Source organism: Leptosomus discolor, chromosome 5 (genome assembly GCF_034619465.1).
Source record: "Leptosomus discolor isolate bLepDis1 chromosome 5, bLepDis1.hap2, whole genome shotgun sequence".
Lineage (NCBI taxonomy): Eukaryota > Metazoa > Chordata > Aves > Leptosomiformes > Leptosomidae > Leptosomus > Leptosomus discolor.
Genome location: NC_141395.1, coordinates 18,346,017 through 18,359,124, shown reverse-complemented (window position 1 = coordinate 18,359,124; position 13,108 = coordinate 18,346,017). Strand labels below are relative to the sequence as shown.

The window sequence follows — 13,108 nt, the reverse complement described above, 5'->3', positions numbered from 1 at the left end:
GACCCCGGGGGTTACAGCACACCCCCCGCAGCGCCGGGCAGCGACTGGGCTTTGAGGCGGGGAGGTGGCTCCACCTGCAGGACACGGCCCCGGCCGGGAGCCCCGGTGCTGGGGTCCCCACCGCCCCAGGCAGCCGGCGGCTCCGCGCCGCCAGCCGCTTTGCGTGGGGTCACAGCGGCGGGGGACAGCGGATAAGGACACCGGCTCCTCCGGCTCCCGCCCACGCCGCTCCCGGGAAGCGGGGCTGGGGGAAGCGCTGCCGGGAGCCAACCCCCTCCCGCACCCCTGCACACACCCCCCAGGGCACCCCACGCTCGGTGCTCCCGCCCGACGCCCCAGCACCCCCACAGCACCCCGCACCCACTGGGCCTGCACCCCTCAAGTGCTCCCATCAGGTACCCCCGGTGCCTGGGCACCCCACTCCCAAAGGCGACCCCCACCCAGCACCTTCACCCTGCCTGCCCCGGGCTCTTGCCCTGCACCCTGCAGCCAGCGCTGCCGCCCCGCACCCCGGGGCACCCCACGCCCACGCCCTCCCGGGAGGGCTCCCCCGCGCCGGCAGCCGTCGGGGCGGCGGGTCGGGCCCCGGTGGCGGCGGGAGGCGGAGGCGGAGCCGGGACGGGCTCCACCCCGGCCCCCGGCCCACATAGGCCGGCCGGGAGGGCCCCTCGCCCCCGGAGTCTGCGCCGTCCCGGGGGCTGTACGGCGGACCCCGGGGGAGGGCGTGGGGCAGGAGCTGCGGGGGTGAGGGTCCCCGGGAGGGGTGGGAAAGGGGGTACGTGCTGCCTGGCTGCGGGAGGGGGGGTTCCCGCACCGTCCCACGGCGGCGGGATGCTGCGGCTTCGCTGCGGGCGGCTCCTGGCCCGGCTGGAGCGGGCGGCGCAGCTGCTGGAGCTGGGCGGCAGCGTGGAGGAAGGTGGGTGCGCGGAGCCCCTCGGCCCGGGGCACCCCGGGACCCCCCCGGCTTTGCGGGCTGGGGGCTGCGTCCCTCCCGTCCATCCCGGCTGGCCACCCGCTTGTGTTGCCCCCAGACTACATCCAGATCGCTCGGTGCTTCGAGGCGACGCGCCAGAGATGCTGCCGCCTGGAGCAGGACGGGCGACGGGCCCGTGAGCAGCTGGCACGCGTGGAGGCCGAGCGGGCGGCGCTGGAGGTGAAGCTCAAGCATGCCCGCAACCAGGTGGAGGTGGAGATGAAGAAGCGGCACCGGGCAGAAGCTGAGCTGGAAAAGCAGGTCTTGGGTTGGAGGCACTGACCGCAGGGGTACCCCGTGGGTCTGGCTGCGGGCATCCCAGCCCACTCGCCACCGCCTCGTTTCGCTTGCAGGAGCGCAAACTTCAGCTGGTCTTCGAGTCCCTGATGCGGGAGCCGTGGGGCAGCAAGGTGCTGAGTGGGGAGCAGTGCTCCGTCCTCAGTGCCCTGGCCGGCCGGCGCCTCGGGGCAGCCCTGGCGCCGGGCAGGAGGTGAGCAGGGCTGGTGGTCCTCACCCCAGCCCTTCAGGCAGCCCTGGGCTCGGCTGTGCCCATCTCCCTCCTCCCCTCTGCTGGGCTCGAGGGGTTGGCCCCAGAGTGTGCTGGGGCCCCAGAGGCATCAGCTGTGGGCTCCCAGGAGTGGCTGTATGAGCAGGTGCTGTTTGGGTGAGGGGGATCGGTTTGGCCTGGCCAGGCTGACCCCCAGCTCACTCCACAGGTCATCTGCAGTGGACGAGTCGTGCCAGTCCCTCCTGTCCCACTCAGACATCAGCTACGACCGCACCGAGGACGATGTGGTAAGGAGCAACCTGCTGCGAGTCCCAGGGTTCAGCTTCTCCCCAGCAGTGAGGGGGTGGTTTTGCCCCACTCCTGCAGCGCGGCATCCCCTTTGCATGGCTATGGTTAGGAGTGGGTGCCCTGGGCTACCATCGGAGCTGGGGACGGATGCTGGGGGTGCCCCTGGCCCCGTGCAGCCCTGCCAGCCCCCAGCCTCCCCACTGCCTTTCAGGATGTTGATACGACAGTGGTGCGGACCCTGAAGCGCAAAGCCCAGGAGAGGCAGGTATGAGGGAAATGCTGGGATGCGGCAGCCCACGGGGGCTGGTGCTGAGGTGGGTTCTGTGCCTCTGAGTGGGTAAGGATCCCCTGGGTCTGCCCTGCTCTCCTGCACCGTGCCCCTGGGACCCTCTGCCCACACAGGTCAGCAGCCCAGGCTGGGGTGTTGGTCCTGGGCCGTGTAGGGTTAGGGCACCCAGGTACTTCTCCATCCCAGCACAGGAGGCTGCAAGGAGCCTGGCAGGGGGTTTAATTTATTGATGCTGGGCTGGGAGCGTCGTCTCTCAGCAGGCCTCCCACGATCAATAGAAACTCCATTACCCTGCACCGTGGCCCAGATGGGCTCCTCAATAATTCATCCCCATGTGCAGGCATCCCGCATCCTGCTCCACTCACACCTCTGCATTGCAGGCCTGGCCTGGTCTCCCCCAGTCCCAGGGCTGGCTCCAAGTCAGGTGGGGGGCCTGGGTCCCCATGGGTCACTACGGTCCCTGGTGTGGGGCAGGCAAGGCTGGGGGCAGGGTGAGACTGGGACCTTTTGTGGGGCTGAGATCACCTGGTTCGGGTGCTCTGGAGTGGGGGGTAGAGACAGGGAGGGGGTCCCTGCTTACCCTTTAACCCATCTTTGTCCCCAGCGTGTGTCCCTAGCCCCTCAGATTGGCCCCGTGGTGGTGGCGAAGCGGCACCGTTCTTCTGTGGCACCCTACAATGCCGTGAGTAGGGGCCCCAGCATGCCCTGGTAGGGATGGGGTGTGTGGGCTGCCCTGGTGCCAGAAGGCAATGCTGCAGCCTTCAGTCCTGCAGGCCTGGGGGTGCTGTGGGGTCTGGGGGTGCTCGGTTGTCCCTTCTGGGTGCCTGTGCTACCCTGGTCCCAATGGGGACAGCATCTGTTGCTGTGCCGGACCAGTGGCCTGCAGCCTGTATCGCCCTGTACTCAGGGTGACAGTATCTCTGGCTGTGCAGGACCGCAGGGATGGGGAGCAGGCGGAGCAGAGCTCATTGGGAGATGTTGGAGCACCATGGGGCTGCAGCCAGGCACGTTCTCACTGCCCTCCATCTTGGCAGGCGAGTGTCTCCCCTGTGGCCCCTCCTGCCGAGGTCCCAGGCCCTGCTGGCAACCTCCTGCCCCCTGCTCTGGTGCCACGCCGCCGCTCTCGCCAGGGACATCGTGTCTCCACATGTGCAGGTCACGGGAAGGGCTGAGGAGGGGGCTCGGGAAGGGCTGAGGAGGGGGCTCATGGGTGGTGTGGGACCAGCCGCAGGGTACTGGTGTCACAGGGGAGGGAGCGGATCTGCTGGGGGATGCTTGTCTCCACCATGGGGGTCCTCTGAATGTACCAAATGCCACTGTCCGAGGGCAGCTGGGATGTTGCAAGGGCTCCCTGTGCGGTGGGAAGCCTCCTTCCATCCCAGCCGGGAGCTGGGACGGTTTGCCTTTTTGGGCCCCCTCCTCTACCTTCTCTCTCTGCAGAGCTGACCACGGTGTGTGGCACCAGTGAGGATGTGGGCTGCCCTGCCCCAGGGCAGGAGAGTCACACCGAGGGCGGCTCCGTGGGGCACCCAGCACCAGCCCCCTTCCCCTCGCCTCCACGGGGCCTTCCACCACTCCAGCACCAGTTCACCTCCAAAACGGTGTGTGTCCCAGCCTCTTTCCCTCCTCTTAGCTGCTATGGACAAGGGAGCCAGGCAGGGGCAGCAGATCTGGGAGGCTCTTCTCTCTTCCCCCCAACCCCAGCTCTGCCTGCACGGGGGATGGATGGAGGCAGTGGGGGCTGGTTTGGGGGAGGTGGAGTGGTACTGGGTATCCGCAAGAAGGCAGGGGGACCCTGACCCTGCTCCCCCTCTCCAGGTGATCCGCCCTGAGCCGTGTGGTGTCTGCAGCTCCCGCATCCGCTTCGGGAAGGCTGCCGTCAAGTGCCGCCAGTGCCAGCTGCTGCTGCACCCCAAGTGCCGGCAGCAGTGCCCCGGCTCCTGCGCGCCCCGGCCTCGCCACCATGCCTGGCCCCGTGAGGTGAGGGGGCCACGGCGGTGTTTGGGGGCAGCTCCGTGTCCCGGTGGGGCTGCTGGGCTATCAGCCCTGGGATGCTGGGGCTCTGCTCACCCTGGCCACAGGGTTGGGGGGTGGGCGCAGAGCAGTTTGGCGTTGTCCTCCTCCCCAGGGTGTGCTGGCTGACTTCGCCCCTGCCACGCCGCCCCTGGTGCCCGCGCTGGTGGTGCAGTGTGTGACTGAGGTGGAAAGACGAGGCTTGACAGAGGTAGGAGCCGCGGCGGTGGGGGTGGTGATGCCATGGACCCCACTGGGCTGAGCCCCTCTCCCTACACCCCAGACAGGGCTGTACCGGGTGCCAGGCACAGAGCAGCTGGTGCGGGAGTGGAAGCGGAGGCTGCTGCGGGCTGGGGGCACGCTGCCCGCCCTCGGTACCGTGGCTGACATCCATGTGGTGTGCGGGGTGCTCAAGGACTTCTTACGGGGGCTCAAGGAGCCGCTGGTCACCTTCAGCCTCCACCCTGCCTTCCTGCAGGCTGCTGGTGAGTAGGGGCCCTGAGCCAGAGGGGTGGGAAGGGGCTGCTCCTCCTCTAACACCCCTCCCCGGTGCTGCCGCAGACATCCCGGACGATGCTGCCTGTGGCACGGCCCTGCGCCACGTGGTGAGCAAGCTGCCCCCGGCCAACAGGGACACCCTGGCCTTCCTCATGCTGCACCTGCTCAGGTGAGGGGCTCATCCCAGCACAGGCTCCCGTGGGTCTGTCCCCATGTCCCGGCTCTCTGCCCCTCACTAAGGCTCCATGCCCCAGCGAGGGGAAGCCGGGCTGAGGATGAGGGTCCCCTTGGTGGGGGCAGCATGCTCACACCATCCCACCTCACAGGGTGTCGTGCAGCCCCGACTGCAAGATGGATGTCTTCAACCTGTCCCGTGTGTTTGGTCCCACGCTGGTGGGACACGGCTCGGCCAACCCCACGCCGCTCGCCATCATGGAGGACACACCACGGCAGTGCAAGGTGAGGGGGTCCCCGAGGCATGGGCCGTCCCTTGGGTGCTGCCAGCAGCCCCATCCTCCATCCCTCCCTGCCCAGGTGGTGGCTCGGCTCCTCTCACTGCCACCTGACTTCTGGAGAGGCTTCGTGGAGACAGAGCAGGAGAACCTGGTGCCGACACCAGCCCCGGGGGGCCAACATGGTGAGGCACAGGAGCCCCAGCCCCCTCCCTGCCCTTGCCCTGTGGCTGCTGAAGGGTCCTGGGTGCCCAGGGCTGGGCTGGGGTGCTGTAGCCATCCCCATGTCTGTCCTGCAGAGCCGTTCTTCCACCCCGTCGCCTCCCCGGAGCCCAAGGTGGGCCAGCTGAGCCCAGCCGGCGCCTGCTGCCTCCCCAGCACCCTGCGGAGCTGCGTGGGCATGGCTGCCCGGCCCCCGTGAGTGCTGCCAGGGGTGGGTGGGTGGCCCAGGGGAGCTCGCTTTGCACCCCTGACTCATCTCTCCCCACGCAGGCAGGGGCCAGCCCCGAAGAAGGTGGGCCGGTTCTTCCCTTCTCCGGTGTAGCCTGCAGCAGCAGCAGCTCCCTGGGAGCACGGAGCTGGCACCGGAGGAGGAGCGAAGCCTGCGGGACCAGGCAGCTGCCTGTGGGCTGGTGGTACCGAGCTCCAAGCCCTGCTCTGCTGCCCTGGGGCTGGGGGAGCAGGGCTGGCTCTGCCCAGCCGCGGTGGCGGGGACACTGCCCCAGCGCTATACTGAGGGACCTGGTTTGTATTAAATGTTTGCAGCAAAACAAACCTGGCTGTGGCTGCCGTCTGTCTCTCCCTGCTGATGCCAGGTGCCAAGTTTGGGGCTCACTGGCATGACGAAGCCTGGCTGGGCAGGAGACAAGAGCTGTGCTGACAGCAAGGGCTTTTGCTGGGCAGGGAGGGCAGGCACAGCCCCCTCCCGCTCCAGCTCAAGAAGCCCTCCTCTCCCAGCCCTGGAGCCCAGGATGCGGGAGGCCCCTCTTTCAGCCCAGATGTTGGCCTCAAGTAATCAGAGCTGTTGTTGCTCAGGGCAGGACAACCTTAAAGCGTTTCCAGACTTGCTGGCACCTCAGCAGAGGCCCCTTTAACTCCTTCCTCCCCTCCAGCCCCGGCGCTGGAGCTGCAAAGCTCAAGCAAGGCTGGGATGCACAGCTCTCCCCCTCCAAGAGGGGGAAAGCTGGATGAGGCTCTAATGGAGCAAGGGCTGAGTAAGGATTTGTCCCGCCAGATAACTCTGCACAAGGGACAGCCAGGACAAGGGGAGCGTAGGGAAAAGGGGCATTACACAACAGGGCTCAGAACCACCCTAGGGCCACATCCAGCAGCTGGGAAACCTTTGTCCCTACTAAAAGCCAGGTCAGATGTGGGACACAGGAGAAAATTCATGTACAGTCCTGAAGCAAGTATTTTGGCTCACTTTCCCCCAGTGCACGGGTGTTCACTAGCAGGCAAGGAAATTAGCACATCCAAGGCAGAGGCAAAACTGAAGGAGTTTAATGTGCTTAAAGCCAGGGAACAGCTAATCCCCTCCCAGGACCACAGGAGAACTGGCACAGGAAGGCACAGGGCTGGGAGCAAGGATTTACTGCAAATCCATCGAGCTGGGGTGGTACTGGATGGATGGAGAATCCTTAATGCGGTGCCTCGCTGAAGGTGAGAGGCGTGATGGGGCCCTCGCTGGAGTGCGGGGCTTTAGCAGAGTGCCAAAAACAGAGGCAAAGGCAGGGAGGTAAGTGGATAAAGGGCAGCGTTTGTCACCGTAGGCAGACTGTACCAGGGCAGACAATAAATAAGTTTTTTGCCTTCAATAAAAAGTTTGGGTTTTTTGAGACAGAGTGAGGCAGTGGATCTCTGACACCTGCATGCATGGAAATTTGACTGCATGTGGATGTGGCTGGTGCAAGGGCAGACATGCAGCGAGTTCCCCCAAGCGACACCCATGCTGGTGGGGAGGAGGCTGTCAGCCCACCAGGGTGGCAGGGGGCCTGCTGCCGTCACCCTGAGCCCTGCCTAGGCAGCCTGCGCAGGTCTCGGCCTGACGGGAGCAGGCTCGGCAGGGCTGGCAGCTCTCTTGGCTCATCCTGAGCCCTTGGGGGCGGAGGTGGTGCTGTGGAATGGGGTGCTTTTGCAGCTCCCTCCAGGGCCAGCAGTCTGCCTGTCCAACCCAGCCCTCATGTGCCAGGGCCCTTGGGACAGCCTGGTGCTGCTCCGTTTGCCCAGCGGTGGGCAGGAGCCCAGCTTGGGCTGTTGCAATCCTACTGCTGAAACAGGGGTCCTCACAAGGGGCTCCTGCAGCGTGAGCCGCCTATGCAGGGCAGGCAGATTCAAAGCTTCCCCAGGCTCTGAGATGGGCCACAAGACCTTCCAGGGAGTTGCAGACAGCAACTGATGGAGGGGAGCCTGGTGAGAGGGGGTGGAGGCGAGACAGTGCTGGTGGAGAAACACCCAAAGCTGGACCCAAGATGCTGCAGGCAGCAAGGGCTCCCTCAACAGCCTCAGCCCAAGGCTCCCTGCACAGGCATGCAACCTGGTGCCAGGACCACCTGCTGTCCCTGAAGCCTTCATGCTGCCCTACAGCTGGTCCCTGGGCTGCAAGAGAAGCAGCAGTATGCGAGGCTGATGCTCACCAGCTTTAATATCTGTCTGGAGTAGGAGTCAGGCACTTGTAGGGCTCCTGGCCTGCACCTACCCCTCTCGTGGTGCTGGGAACCTCCCAGGAGGTGAAGCTTCAGTACAGGCTCTTGCTGTGGGGCACAGCAGGGCGCGGGTGGCTGGTGCTGGCCCCCCCAACCCAGCGAGCCGCTGACTCACAGGATAATCTGGTTTTTGTAGCTGCGGCTCAGCTCCTTGTGAGGAAGGACGATGGAATTGAGAATAACGACCTCAGCAGGGATGGTGACACTGCAGCCTGCGGGGAGAGTGCGAGGGGCTTAGCAGGAGGGGAGAGACTCTGCCCCACTGCGTGGGGCCGGGACAGCTGGGTGTGGGTGGGACATACCCAGGATTGTGATGGACGGTGTGAGGCGCCCGTCCCGGAAAAGGGTCTCGCTGTCAATCTTGGCATAGGGGTCATTGGGGTTGGGGTCACTAGGTGTTCCTTCAACCCGGGCCCAGCGCCCGATGGTGCTGTCCCAGCCCACAATGGTATTGAGGACACAGGTGTGGTCCTGGGGCAAAAGAGAGGGGGATGAAGCGTACTGCTGTCTCCCTGCAAAGGGTGGGGGTGGACACCCACACCCTCAGTCAAACCCTACTTACGTGGAGCGAGGCACCGTGCAGGACAATGGACTCTCGCACGCGCACACCAGCTCCCACCGTCACCCCCTCCCCAATGGAGACATTAGGGCCCAGCTGTGAGGACAGAGGGAGGCGGTCAGGTCAAGGACTACGGCACCTCCAGCACCCCTGAGCATCGCCCTGCCGCAGGGCCCCCCAGGCCCGCACTCACCACTGCAGTGCTGTCAATGGAGGCCGTCGGGTGGATGTAAACACTCCCTGCAAGACAAGGCAGCTGCGTCAGGGGAGGCAGCGTGCAGGAGCGCCCGCCTCTCCGATCAGGGGAAGTCCTGCCCGTGGGTCCCACTGCCTCCCCAGGCAATGGGGGGTGTCGGAGTAGTACCTCGGATGATAGGGCCTCCAGGTTTGTTCTGGGCCAGCCTCTCTGGGTGGCTTTTGCTGTACTGGTTTAAGTAAAGGCGGCTGGCATAGATAGCAGAGCTGGGGGAGGAAAAGCAAAAGATTTTTATAAGCCTCTCCATCACTACCAGGGCAGAGAAGGGTCTGAATCCGGTACCCCCTACCCAGCCCCAGCGCGCAGCTTGAGCACCCTCCTCTCCCATCCCTGGTTCACAGCACTTGATGCTCCCCCTGCACCAGGTCCAGCCCCAGCCCTTACCCAGCTGACTTGATCTGGCTCCAGAAGCCATCAGTTTTGTAGACATAGAGTTTGCCGCTCCCAGCCAGCGCTGTGAAAACGTCCTGCTCTAGCCGGATCACTTCTGCACGCTGCCAGCCATTGGAGCTTTCCTCTCTGCAAGCGAGAGGCCCGTTAAGACACCCACCCCAGTCACGGCCTCTGCCAGGGACCTCAGCAGGTACCCTCCCCAAATCCGGGGGCTCTGGTGATCCTAAGCTCCTGCCTAGCCATGCACTTCTCCCCAAAGGTGGGGACAGTCCCTGATGCCAGACTAGGCCTGCCTAGCCCCACTGAGCCCCAGAGCAGCAGAGGGACAGGGCTCTGCCAGCTGAAATAAGCTCTGGACCAGAAGATGATGTTGCAAGAGCCCCACCCAGTCCAGGTGGGTGTATGAGTGACAGATCCTGCCCCTGCTCCAGAGCCCTGCACAGCTGGGTTTTTGCTTGGGTGCTGGCAGAGATGTCGGGTGATGGGCTGGCTGGTGCAAAGAGCTGGAGTGGGGAGCAGAGCATTCCCAGGTGAACAGCTTGCTCAGCCCCTTGTCCAGAGCTGAATGAGGATGGAGTAGGAGGAAAGGAAGGGAGAGGGGGAGTCTCAAGCTGGCCAGGAGGGGAGCAGAGGAAAGAGCAGCCTTGCAGAGCAGCTTGCAGCAGGAATGAAAGCATGTGTTACCGCTAGGGGTGATCCAGCCCGGAGAGCAGCCAGTGCAGACACAGAGGGAGACTTACCCAAGGTAAGGACAGCTGGTGCAGGACCAGGAAACAAGTGAGTGATGGCAGAGAAGGAGAGAAGATAGAGAAAGAATGGAGGATGAGTGTGCCGCTACAGCCCCGGGAAGCAGTGGGGTGGGAGGGACGTGGGACAGAGAGAGGCACTCACAGCACTAGCTCCTGCTGGTTCCTTTGGAAGACCTCACCGATGTGCTGGAAGATGGCAGGTGTGAACAAGTAGATGCCACAGTTAATGATCTCACTGACAAATGTGCTGGGCTTCTCCACATAGTGCTGGACCTGGAGGCGAGGGAAGAGTCCCGGGGCGCAGCCCCCGCGCCTGGCATCACGCCCTCTGTGGCACGCTGGGAACGTGCGCCCACGCGGACAGCGCAGCACCCGCTGTCCGGGCCATGCCCGGCTCCCCGAGGCCCTCCAGTACCTCCTGCGTGTCCGCGTTCGCCACAATGCAGCCGTAATTCAGCGCCTGCGTCCTGTTGGCCTGCGGAGCGAGGACACGTTAGCGATGGCGGAGCAGATGAGACCTGGAGGTCGCACCCAGGGACCCACCCCCCCTCCCCCCCCTTGCCCCTGCAGCAGCCGCTGGCTTCTCAACAAGCCCCATGGCAGAGCACCGCTGCTCCTCTGCTCCCCAGCACTGCCACTCACTGTGGTGCCCAGAATGACAAAGCTATGCACGTCCCCGTGGCGCTGCCAAAACTCCAGCATCTCCTGCAAGGGGAACTCTGAGCACACGTCCGCGTTGAGGACAAAGAAGGCCTCAGTACCACCTGACAGGATCTGGTCTCGGAAGTGGTAGATGCCACCACCCGTGCCCAGTGCCGCGTACTCCTGGAGATACCTGTGAGCCAAGCAGGGAAAAGCGAGGGCTTAGGGAAGTGGGTGTCGAGTGACACCAACGGGCAGCAGGGCAGGGAATGGCTGGCAGGGGCTGGAAGGACACAATCCTGCCACGCAGTGATGAAACTTATGTGGACGTGGGCTTGGAGCTGTGCTGGAGAGGCACCTTTGGAGCAGGAACCAGCCAGGGCAGGGCCCAGGGCGAGAGAAATTTGGCGGAACTAACAGGGAGGCCAGCTGTGCCCATCTGAGGTGGGGCAGGGCCCACCTGCCCAATGCCCAGGCACTGGCTGGGGGCTGCCAGTCTGGGGGTGGCGGGTGAGGGGTAGTGCCAGTGCCACCGTGGGTACTCCCCGGGTGGGAGGGCTCCTGCCCACCTGATGGGGATCTTGAACTCCTGCTGCGCCGACACCAGGAAGCGGCTGAGGGCCTCGTGGGGCTGGTAGAAGCCCATCAGCAGGATCTCCTTCATGCCGGGCACCTGGGGAGGGAGGGAGGGAGCAGAGTGTGGAGGGTGGCCCTGCCCCCAGCCCTAGCCCCCCCTCCCCCGGCCCCCCGTACCTTGGCGCAGGCCTCGATGTGGTGCTGCACCATGGGCACCCCGGCCACGGGAAAGAGCGGCTTGGGCACCTCGAAGGACAGCGGCCGGAACCGGGTCCCTGTGGAGCAAAGGCGGTGGGGGCCGGGGGAGTGGGTCGGCGGGGCCCGACGCCACGGGGGGGGGGGCGGGGTTCGGCGGGGCCCGGCGCCGGGGGGACGCCCCGCGGGGCCGGCGCACTTACCTTTCTGCGGGCCCCCGATGAGGATCACCGCCTTCAGCGGCATCGCGGCTCCGCTCCGCTCCGGCGGACTCTGCCCCGCCGCTGCCGCCGCTTCCGCACACGTGGCTGCGACACGTCAGCGCGCGGGGCTCTCGCCCCGTCATCGCGTCACCGCGCTGGGAAGGGGCGAAGGAAAGCGCCCGCCTACCGCCAGGGGGCGCCGCAGCCGGCAGAAGGCGGGGAATGCGCCTGCGCGTGCCCGCCCGCGCCTGCGAGTGGGCGGGGGGCTGGTGTCGAGCCTGGGGGCGTGCAAGGGGGCGCCGCGCGCGTGCGCGGGAGCGGCGGTGCGTGTGCGAGGGGCCGGCGCTGCGCGTGCCGGGGGGGGGGGGGGGGGCCGCTGCGCGCGCGCGGCGGGCGTGCAGAGGCGCCGCCGTGGGACGTGTGTGTGCGCGCGCTCGTGCAAGGGAGCGGCTCTCTGTGGGCACGCGTCAGCGTGAGCGTGCGAGGGAGCCGCCGCCGCCGCGCGCGCGCGCGCGTGTGTGTGTAGCCCCCGGGCGAGCGCGAGTGTGCGTCGGTGTGCAGGGCAGGGGCGCCACGGGCGGTCCTGCGGGCTCGGGCACACGGGCGTGTGACGTCAGGCTGCCCCGGCGTGCAACAACCGGCCGTGCCGGCGTGCAAGAGGCTGCCCCGCGCTGGGGGCCTGTGTGCGCCCCCGGGGGCCGGTGGGTGCAGCCGAGGGGGCTGCGGGGGGGCGGTAACCGGACCCCCGCCCCCCCCCCCCCCGGCCGGCGCGGCCTCCTGCGGGCAGCGGGTATTTATAGGTCCCTGCCGCGGGCACCCGTCACCCGCGCCCGCCGCCTCCCCAGCGGGGGCCGTGCTCCGGTTGCCCCGCTGCCCCGGGCCCTCCCGCTGCCCCCGGGCCCTCCCGCACCCGGTCTTCTCTCTCCATGACGCCAGCCCCCCCCCCCCCCGCCGTGAGCTAGCCCACCCTCCCCTCCCCGGGCGCTTCTTCGCAGCTTCCCTGTTTTCCTCCACAAGTTTCGGACACCCTTGCCAGCCCAGCCCCACCTGGAAGCCTTCCTGGCTTTGAGTCCCTGGATTTTGGGGACAGCACGCTGCTGAGACGCCCAGCCCTCGGTGACAGGTCTGCCCACCCAGCCACCCCCCGTCCCCTCCCGGCAAGGCGCAGAGGTGGGACCGGCTGCTCAGGGTCTTTATTGCTGCTCTGGCACGTCGCTTGCTCCAAACCGCGGGGACACTGGCAACTCCGGAGCCCGGCAGAGGGGATGGGGATGGGGATGGGGACAGGGATGGGCAGAGGCCCTCTCCCCAAAGTCAATAAATAAAGCCCTATCGCTACAGCAGCATCTGGAAGGCGGGTGCCCAACCGCTGCCCCCTGTCCCCTGCTTCAGGGCACCCCGGCCATGCTGGAGCATCCTACCGCCAGCCAGGGAGAGGGCGAGGAGGGGGCACAGGGCTCGGTAAAGCGCCTGCGGGGCTGTGCCCGGGCACCGGGGGGCTTGGGTGAGAGGTGGCGTGGGGTGGGCGCATGGGGGGTCTGGGGACAGGCGGGTGGGCCGGCGGCAGGGCGAGGGCTGGAGCAGGGCGGGCAGAGCACGAGCAGAGCAGTGTGGGCCTGAGCAGGCGCAGGAGGTGTGCGTGGCACGTGGGTGCCCCCCCCGTGAAGAGGGGGTGCTGGCCAGACCCCCACCCCGGCGCAGGGCGCAGCCAACAGCCCCAGGGAAGGCACCGGCATCGGTCCTGGGGCCGCAAACCCGCTCACCAGGACCGGGGCTGGGAGGAGCGGAAGGCAGGGGGCTGGCGGCCCCTGT

The 13,108-nt window shown here is 66.6% G+C and overlaps 2 protein-coding genes across 4 annotated transcripts; one reads left to right on the top strand and one right to left on the bottom strand.

Moving 5' to 3' along the window:
* The first annotated feature begins 831 nt into the window (after positions 1–831).
* Positions 832–5,565, top strand: LOC104343173 (rac GTPase-activating protein 1). Of its 2 annotated transcripts, none has more exons than XM_086465762.1 (16): positions 832–916; positions 1,032–1,234; positions 1,327–1,463; positions 1,690–1,768; positions 1,981–2,034; positions 2,663–2,740; positions 3,093–3,213; positions 3,499–3,659; positions 3,877–4,038; positions 4,187–4,282; positions 4,355–4,556; positions 4,633–4,738; positions 4,896–5,028; positions 5,104–5,206; positions 5,321–5,438; positions 5,514–5,565. In XM_086465762.1, the coding sequence occupies exons 1-16, from the start codon at positions 832–834 to the stop codon at positions 5,563–5,565; spliced, it is 1,890 nt and encodes a 629-aa protein (XP_086321888.1). The 2 variants fall into 2 exon arrangements, with proteins under 2 accessions (XP_086321888.1, XP_086321887.1); XM_086465761.1 differs by having other exon boundaries at positions 3,448–3,659.
* Positions 5,566–6,498: 933 nt separating this feature from the next.
* Positions 6,499–11,354, bottom strand: GMPPA (GDP-mannose pyrophosphorylase A). 2 transcript variants are annotated; one of them, XM_086465160.1, is made up of 13 exons: positions 11,297–11,354; positions 11,076–11,173; positions 10,892–10,995; positions 10,323–10,515; positions 10,096–10,155; positions 9,823–9,953; positions 9,672–9,686; positions 8,923–9,057; positions 8,647–8,744; positions 8,476–8,522; positions 8,286–8,378; positions 8,026–8,194; positions 6,499–7,935 (listed from the first exon to the last, which is right to left on the bottom strand). In XM_086465160.1, the coding sequence occupies exons 1-13, from the start codon at positions 11,337–11,339 to the stop codon at positions 7,835–7,837; spliced, it is 1,287 nt and encodes a 428-aa protein (XP_086321286.1). In that variant the 5' UTR covers positions 11,340–11,354; the 3' UTR covers positions 6,499–7,834. The 2 variants fall into 2 exon arrangements, with proteins under 2 accessions (XP_086321286.1, XP_086321285.1); XM_086465159.1 differs by lacking the exon at positions 9,672–9,686.
* Positions 11,355–13,108: the final 1,754 nt, after the last annotated feature.